This window comes from Nicotiana attenuata, unplaced genomic scaffold (genome assembly GCF_001879085.1).
Source record: "Nicotiana attenuata strain UT unplaced genomic scaffold, NIATTr2, whole genome shotgun sequence".
NCBI lineage: Eukaryota > Viridiplantae > Streptophyta > Magnoliopsida > Solanales > Solanaceae > Nicotiana > Nicotiana attenuata.
The window spans coordinates 65,962-74,602 of NW_017671270.1; the positions used below are offsets into that span (position 1 = coordinate 65,962).

The window sequence follows — 8,641 nt, forward strand, 5'->3', positions numbered from 1 at the left end:
TGTACGGGTTTTGAATCCACCGCGACCGCGGTGGGACCACGGCAGGTCACAAATGCGAGGCAGAATGTTTGGCTCTCACCGCGGTCGCGCTGCGGCCGCGGTGAACTGTGCAGTACCCAGAACTTGTGGGACCAAAGTGTAACTCGGAAAAAACTTATTCCAAACCCTCATAAACTCAAAAAGCTCGCCCAAGAAAGGATCAAGCTTGTTTTTATACTTTGGAGGCAAGAACAAGTGTGAGAAGATCAACCAAACATTAGAGTTTTTCTATCTTCTCTTTATTATTGCAATTTCAAATTATGAACAATTTAGTAGTTTTCTCTTGCTTTGTTATGAGTAGCTAAACATTTGATCTATGGTTGATGGAACCAATTGTTGGATGAAGTTTTGATCCAACTTTGTTATAATCGAGCCGGATTTATTATATGATTGTTCAACTACATTTTGTATGGTGATTAATTGAATGGACCCTATCTTAATCGTGTCTAATTGCCTTGTATTGCTTGAGAAAGAATAATAGATTAGACTGCTGTTGAACAACACTACTTTTGGATAATTGAAGAGATTCATTACTTGAACTTAAAAGTGGGGTTAGAGATAACGAAACTTTGGTGGGATAATTCAGAGCTGCACAAATTGTCAGCTAGAGTAGTTCGAGAGAATGCTCTAGTAAATTATCATAGTTGATCGAGAGATAATTACGATAACCCATAGCTCATAATCCTCATAGAGTATTACGGCGAGATCATAGCAAAAGAGTTAAGACTTAAACTAGCAATTGGGGAAATCAATATCTTAGACCTTTTTTACCATTGAATTATCTTTGATTTAGCATATTTTTATTTTTAGTATCATTTGAAGTAGTTAAACAAAAACCCAACCTTTATTGATAAAAATCTTGCATCTGAAAATTGTTTGAGTTGATAATAGCATTGCCAAGAGTTGTAATAGATAGGTTAATTCCCTGAGGATTCGACTCCGGACTTAAAACCGGATTATATTTACAACGACCGCTTTGTCTTTTAGAAGACATAGTTGGGCGTGATCAGCAAGCTTAGTGTTCATGTTGTCAATGATGTAGCGTACATCGGAGGCCTTAGGCTTACAAGTGAGAATAGAGATTCCCAAATATTTACCAAAATTTTCACTTATTCTAATGTTAAGAATATTGGCAATGTGAGTTTTGGTTTGAGTATCACAGTGCGAGAAGATGATTTTTGATTTGGTATTATTGATTTTTTGCCCAGAGAGTTGAGAGAAGAAGTGAAGGCTACGCATAATTGTGTGGATTGACTTTAAGTTGGCATTGGCTGAGGCAGTTAAGTCATCCGCATAGAATAGATATGAGAAAGATGGGCCAGTGGGATTGAGTTTTATTGGGTCCCAGAGTCTAATGTTAACTTGGTGATTTATATATTTGGACAATAATCCCATGCAGAGTATAAAAAGATACGGAGACATTGGGTCGCCTTGTCGTATACCTCTTGATGGATAGAAAAAATCTGTTTTGGAACCATTGACTAGGATAGCATGTACTAATACAACTCATAATAAGCTTTGTGATACGCGGGGAAAAATTAAAGAAGAGTAAGGCACGGCAAATGAAGGACCATTCAAGTCTATCGAAAGCTTTTTCAAGGTCAACTATTAGATGGACCTTCCCCTGACGACCTTTAATTTTTTGAAAATGGTGAATCATTTCTTGAATAATAATGGCGTTGTCACTAGTTCTTCTTCCCTTGAGGAAGCTACTTTGGTAAGGGCCAATTAGTTTGTCAAGGTAAGGCTTGATTCTGTTCACAATAATTTTTGTAATAACCTTATAAATAGTGTTGCATAGTCCTATGGGACGAAAATTATTGACGCTATTCGCGTTGTGAAATTTGGGATGAGGCAGAAAATGATTTAGTTTTTAATATAAAGCTTTTGATAAATAATGTAATGTTTCATTTTCTAGAGTTTTATACCACTGTACATAAGTTTTACAACGATTAAAATTAATAATGTAAGTTTCACGTTGCAACTAAATGTAATCTTTTTGATCATTCAGATTAAATTATGTTGTACAAGTACAAGCCCACCAAACTAGTCTTTCTTGTTTTGGTGCTTATTCCTTAAGATAAGATATTTCACCTCCTTACTCCAAGAAAAAGCACAAAGTTAAAAAACAAGCATAGCACAAGATCTTTTGTAGGTACCACTAAAGGATGTGATACAGTGGATGAGACTGCTCCTCCCTTAACCAGATATCTCGAATTCGAGTCCTGAGTATGGAAAAATTCTTGTTAGGGAGCTTTCCTTGAATGAAGCCCTATCCGGTGCGAATCCGAATATAGTCGAGCTCCAATGTGGATACCGACACCGGGTGAAAAACCAAAAAAAAAAAAAAAACTTTTGTAGGTCATTGCTAATAATTGTTGAGGCTTAAGGACAAAGTTTGCATCTTTGGGGTCATGATAACAATCACATGACCAATTTGAAAGATGAAAAAAGAGCAAGGGGTGTTACATCATTGGACCACAACAAGACATAATTGACTGTACCCCACTCCCTAAGGAGTAAGGTCCCCTTTCTCTAACCTCATACCCCACTCCCTTTATTCCCATGTCCCAATGCTTCCTTAACCAACAACACTCCATTCTTAAACCTTAATCCCTTCATTACCTTTGACTAAACTCCCCCTTTCTCTCTTCATCTCCTAAACTACAATGTGAAGCAATGAAAATACTAGAGGTAATGTGATGAATCTCATTTATTTGTCTTGTACATTAGTACTACTAATATATGCTATTGTCTCTCATTTTCTTCGTTCCCTCTGTTTCTTCATCTGCTAAACTACAATGTCAACATTGAAAAGTCTCCATTTAAGTAATCAAAGTACTATGTAATCTAATGAACATCATTAATTTGTCTTGTAGATAAGTACTGGTTCTATATTATTACTATCACTTTGTCTCTTGATTCACTCTACTTAAATCTCACTTCACTTTATATGTTTTTTTTGCCTTCCTCAGCTTTTTCTCTCTCTGCTCTACTTCCATGCTTGTCCAAACCCTAGATCTGTCCCCCTCTTAGGTAACCTCGACAACCTTTGCTTCTATATCTCTCACACACACACAACAGAAAAAGAACACGTTTCTCTCTCTCTCACCTCTGTGTATATTTATTTATGTTTGTGTATTAACTGCTGTTTGTGTTGATTTCTAGGTGCAGCTTTTTCAGTGACTGTGAAAAAAGTGGAAAGTGGGTAAAATTTAGTAAAATATTTTGTTGGGAGATGAGTGGCAGCACCTCTACGTCAGTGGTGGGGGGAGGGGGGTATGGGTATGGTTACCGGCCACCATTCACGGCAGTGCAATGGCAGGAGCTGGAGCATCAGGCAATGATATACAAGTACCTGGTGGCAGGTCTACCTGTTCCACCGGACCTCGTTGTTCCAATTCGTCGGAGTTTTGAAGCCATCTCTGCTAGGTTCTTTCATCACCCCAGCTGTATGTTTCTTCTTTCTTCCTCATTTGCCACTGTCTTCTTTTCATATGTTCGTGAAGAATTGATGGTTTACTTCACTTTGATGGTTTTATTGAAGCATGCAGATCTGGAAAAGGGCTCCTTTTTTGGCATTCTTGAATACTGTCTGTCTTGTGATGACTGTGCAATTGTTACTTTTTTGTTTGTATTTAATATGTACATATATGGTTTGGTTCTAGGAGAGACTTTTTTCCGTTGGGGTTGGCATCTAGTGAGTTATTGCTTTGTCATTCTTTGTGTCAATGTAGTAGAAACACACTTGTTTTTGCCTTTTAGGGGCTTATCCGATGTTTATTTAAGTTGTACACCACCATGAACAGTGGCAGATCCAGAATTTTAACTTGATGGTTCAATCTCTTAAACTCTTAGACTGAACTCGCTATACTTTTAAAATCATGGTTCAGAAACTAATATTTGTTGATACATCCGCCACAGATCATGTATAGTTTACAGATGTGCTTATTTTCGATACCATGTATAAGTGCTCCAGTAGTGGGAACTTTGTGTTTTGGTATGCTCCTATTTCATTGATTTCTGATTGCTGTGTGGGTAATCAGATCTTGCTATATATTTTCTTTTGCCGTAAAAGGACTTCTTTCAGGGCAGTGGTGCGGCTATACTACATTATCTCAGAGCTTAATGGTTTGTATATCATGTGCAGCGGGCTATTGTTCCTATTATGGAAAGAAGTTTGACCCTGAGCCTGGAAGGTGTAGAAGGACTGATGGAAAGAAATGGAGGTGCTCGAAAGATGCATATCCTGACTCCAAATATTGTGAGCGGCACATGCATCGAGGTCGCAACCGTTCAAGAAAGCCTGTGGAATCTCAATCTGCTTCCCAGTCCTTGTCGACTAGTATGTCGCTCATTACTACTGGGAGCAGCAATACAAGAGGAAGTTTCCAAAGTAGCAGCAGTGGAAGTTTCCAGCACATGCCATTATATTCTGTTGCTAATTCAGAAGAACTGAATTATGGAAGCAGTGCAACAAAGTTGCAGATGGAGCCTGTGTCCTATGGAATAGATACCAAGGACTATAGGTACCTCCTTTTTGTCTTAAGTAGGACTTCTTTTCCTTGGCTACACTTGTCTTGGTGTTCTCGTGTTACTTCGACTACTTTGTGGCCTAAATTTGTTTTTCTGTCAGTTGGCATATAAACTTTATTAACACTCTAACTGAATCTGTCATCTTAATTACTCCAACATGTTGCTTCAAGCCTTGATCTTGGGCTGTGTATCATGTGGTTTAACACTCTACTTGTTCCAATGAGTGATTCTATGTTTTGTCTTTTCTTTTTTGGCTGATAAAGATAGAAGTCTATCGGAAACAGCCTCTCTACCTCCGCAAGGTAGGAGTAAGGTCACACATCACCCTTTCCAGACCGACCCCACACTGCAGAAATATATTCGGTATGTTGTGTTATTTGGCTGATAAAATATAGAAATTTGACTCAAATCTTTTACATCAGGAGGATGCTATATAGGGACTTGGGAGACTGTTATCATGGCATCAACGTTTTTTTGCCCATTTTTTGTCTACTTATGACCCTTTTTTGTCGCCTGTAAGCCTTCACTTCATCTTTCCACTTTTGCTAATTTGTGACCTACCAGTTCGGTAGAATTTGAGGGCCTGATAAGTTATTATTGATCCACCTCTAAAAGCTGTTGCCTACTCCCTCTGGAATTGTTAAGGTCCTGACCCGAATAGGTGCAAAAAGACTGATTATGTTCAGATGCAGCAAGTCATATCATAAGCAAGATGATAAATAGTGACTGAAAAATACAAATAGCTATTGAGACTCACGTGTTCCTTTTAAATGTAGCATTGGCCCTTCAGGTATGTCAATTTTCAGGTCAGAGTTGTGTTGTGATCCTGTATCTATGGTTGGATCCTGAGTGGGTATAGATATTTGAGGTGCATGTGTGAGTGTGACGCCGCTCAAATTTCATGCAACATGATAACACTCGTGTGAATGCTGGTGTCGGTTGTAGAGTTGTGTCCTTGAATGTGCTTTTCTTGCTACTAAATGGCAATTGTTTATTTCTCTTGTAAATGAACCTGGGAGTTGCACTTATCCTAGAGAGAGTTGCATAACCTAGTCGCAGGAATATTTATCAGACAAAAAGGAAATAGAATTTTGATTTGAACTTCGACCAACTTTGGCAATTCTGTCTCTAATAATTGAACACCATTATAAGTAACATTAATATGCATTTCTCTTCCATTTTTGGAAATCTTCGGACCATTCTAGAAGTTGCAATAATAACATACGCCCGAGATTATTGGTTGTTATCAATGAAGGAAATAGAATATATTTTCAAAGACATCAATTTTAACACGTCAAATTTAGTTTTTTGGAAGTTGGAAAGCATATATGCTTGCCTTTAGTTGTACTTACAAGGAGGAGTAACATCAATATATGCATGCAAGACACCAAAGGCTTCTCCTATATAGGCTCCTAATGTTATGTCAAAACAAGAAGGATAAAGTATTTTCCAGTTACTTATCAAGTCATAAGCTAGATCCCACTAGGCAGAGTATGTGTTTATTAGCATGAAACTGCCGAGCTCAGTGATGGAAGGTTGGAAGTGTTTTGATCTACCACGATAGTCTTGTATTTTTCACAGGACTCATCTCTAATGATTTGGAGAATGACAACTCAGTTTTAATTGGTGATTACTTTACACCAACAGTAGTCTGTCATACTCCAACTAATAGCATATGGCGCTGAAGGATGCATATCCCGTGCTTACTGTGCATCAGCTCCCTTTGTGTTTATGTCACTCCTGTCTTATCTTTGTTTCTGAGTGCATTCTTCTTTCTTTTCTTGTGGGGGGTTTTTTTTTTTTGGGGGGGGGGGGGTAATTTTATCCACCCTATAAGGAAGTTGACAACAAAAATCTTGGCAATTTGAAGAAGCTCCGCTTACTCTTCTCATGCCCTTATTCTGATGAAGTGTGTACTTATTGTTTGGGTAGTTTGCCTTTGTCCCTTTACTAATACTGTTCTTGGTGCAGTCAGCTTGTATTGCCTTTGGAGAAATAAGTGTTGTAACATCCAGTTTCATCTAATGCCAAAATGTATCACAGGTATCTCCATGGAATTGCTCCTGATGCTGATGAGCATAATTTATCTTCAGAAACTTCTGCAACTGTCAGAAATTTAGGGATGGGGACCACCATGGACAGCACATGGGTATTGCCCTCTCAAGTTTCTTCAAGCCCCGCGGCGAGACCAAAAAATGATTCTCAGTTGCTGGGTAGCTCACAGCAGATGCATCTACCTAATCTACTTGAGCCAATGATTGATTCAACAATTTCAAAACGACGACACCAGCATTGCTTCTTTGGCAGTGAAATTGATTCACCTGGAACAGTAAAGCAGGAGCAGCAGTCAATGCGCCCTTTCTTTAACGAATGGCCCACTGCTAAAGAATCGTGGTCCAACCTTGATGATGAGGAATCCAACAAAAACAATTTCTCCACTACACAGCTCTCTATATCCATTCCAATGGCTCCTTCTGACTTCTCTTCAAGAAGTGCTTGCTCCCCGAATGGTGAAAATTGACATCCTAGGAAAAACAGCTTCTCCCATCTTACTGGTTTAGTCTTTTACAGCAAGCTTATTGATATCATTGGTTTTTTCTTGGCTGTAGATGCTTGAGGGAGCTGCCGCTGTAAAAACTCAGCAGTCTGGTGCTATGCAGATGAGCAGACATGCTAGTACTAACACGTCATCTGCTTGTATGAGCTTTATGCAACCTTCATGTTGCTGGAACATTGAGTTGTTCCATGTCTTTGTGGTTGATTTCCAATTTTCAACGATGTTTTCAGGAAAAAAACAAGCTGTCTTCAAATGCTGCCCGTGTTCGTTATAAAAAATAAATGTATTTTTACCAGTCTTTCTTCTGGTGTTTAGATGATGATTACTTTGTGGTTTCAATATTTGGTTATCCCTCAACGAAACTTTTATTTCATTCTCCATTTGTTTCACTTATTTTTCATGGTAGCCATCTTGAAAAGAAAAAGGCTTATTTTGGAGTGCTGAAGTAGAATCAAAGAGGCACCAATGAGTTTCCATAAAAATCACAACAAAATCTGTAAAAAAAAAAAAAAAATAGAAGGAAAAGCACAAGGAATTTCATTAGAGAAGATATACCTTTGGGAAAAATAAAAAGTTTGCAGCTAAATTGCACATATAGTTGGTTGGAAGCAGATCTTCTATCAGTTGGGAAATGGGTGAAAGCCATTTGGATTAGAAGTGAGATGTTGAATATATGGAAAATAAGGGTGTGTTTGGTACGAAGGAAAATATTTTTTTTGGAAAATAGGTGAATTTCTTACTTATTTTTTGATTTTGGTTAAGCAGTAGAAAATATTTTGAAAAATATATAATTCGGGCAAAAACTATATGAGACGACATGGATAAAGACAAGGGAGGGTGGTCGGTCGGAGTTTAGGGGCCTGGGTGGAGGGGGTAGGGGGTGGGTTGGAAAATAGGGTTGAGAAAGAGTTTTGAAAAATATTTTTCCTTCTTTTGGTAGGGAAGAATGAGTTCATGGGGAAAATATTTTTTAAAATATTTAAGCCAACCAAACATGAGAAAATTAGGGTGTGCTTGGTATGAAGGAAAATATTTTCCGAAATATATTTTTCAATTTTTCCATATTTAGTTGGCTTAAATATTTTGGAAAACATTTTCCTTGTGAACTCATTTTCCTCAAATTGAAAAAAAATGTTTTCTTTATCAAGAGAATGGAAGACATTTTCCAAAACGCCTTCTAACCTTCCCCACCCTCACCAACCCACCCCACCCCCTCCACCCCACCCCACCCCCCTCCTGCAAAAAAATTATTTTTTTTTACCTTTTTTTTGTTGCAATTTGAAATTTCTATTTGTTCGTTTTTCTGCACCACCTCTCCCCCCCCCCCCCCCTCCCACCCCTCACAATTATATTTTTTATTTTTTTTTTGTAATTTTAAATTTCTATTTTTTTTGTTTTTTTGCCCGAAAAAAATATTTTTTAAATATATTTTTCAGTTTTAGTTTTTTTATTTATCGGTTTAAAGGTTCAAAATTTTGCAAGTTCCAAAGTTATGAGTTCGGAGGTTTA

The 8,641-nt window shown here is 37.8% G+C and overlaps 1 protein-coding gene across 3 annotated transcripts; it reads left to right on the forward strand.

The window, feature by feature from the left end:
• Positions 1-2,525: 2,525 nt before the first annotated feature.
• Positions 2,526-7,510, forward strand: LOC109207200 (growth-regulating factor 4-like). Of its 3 annotated transcripts, XM_019370087.1 has the most exons (6): positions 2,526-2,733; positions 3,015-3,075; positions 3,208-3,491; positions 4,190-4,568; positions 6,619-7,085; positions 7,185-7,510. In XM_019370087.1, exons 3-6 carry the CDS (start codon positions 3,278-3,280, stop codon positions 7,190-7,192), a joined length of 1,068 nt encoding a protein of 355 aa, XP_019225632.1. In that variant the 5' UTR covers positions 2,526-2,733; positions 3,015-3,075; positions 3,208-3,277; the 3' UTR covers positions 7,193-7,510. The 3 variants fall into 3 exon arrangements, with proteins under 3 accessions (XP_019225632.1, XP_019225630.1, XP_019225631.1); XM_019370085.1 differs by having other exon boundaries at positions 6,619-7,510; XM_019370086.1 differs by lacking the exon at positions 3,015-3,075 and having other exon boundaries at positions 6,619-7,510.
• The last annotated feature ends 1,131 nt before the right edge of the window (positions 7,511-8,641 follow it).

Excerpts from the sequence above, each read along its gene's own strand:
- LOC109207200 (XM_019370085.1), top strand. The coding sequence starts at position 3,278 with ATGAGTGGCAGCACCTCTACGTCAGTGGTGGGGGGAGGGGGGTATGGG. Across the intron at positions 3,492-4,189 it reads GTTCTTTCATCACCCCAGCT|CGGGCTATTGTTCCTATTAT; the intron begins GTATGTTTCTTC and ends TATCATGTGCAG. Across the intron at positions 4,569-6,618 it reads ATAGATACCAAGGACTATAG|GTATCTCCATGGAATTGCTC; the intron begins GTACCTCCTTTT and ends AATGTATCACAG.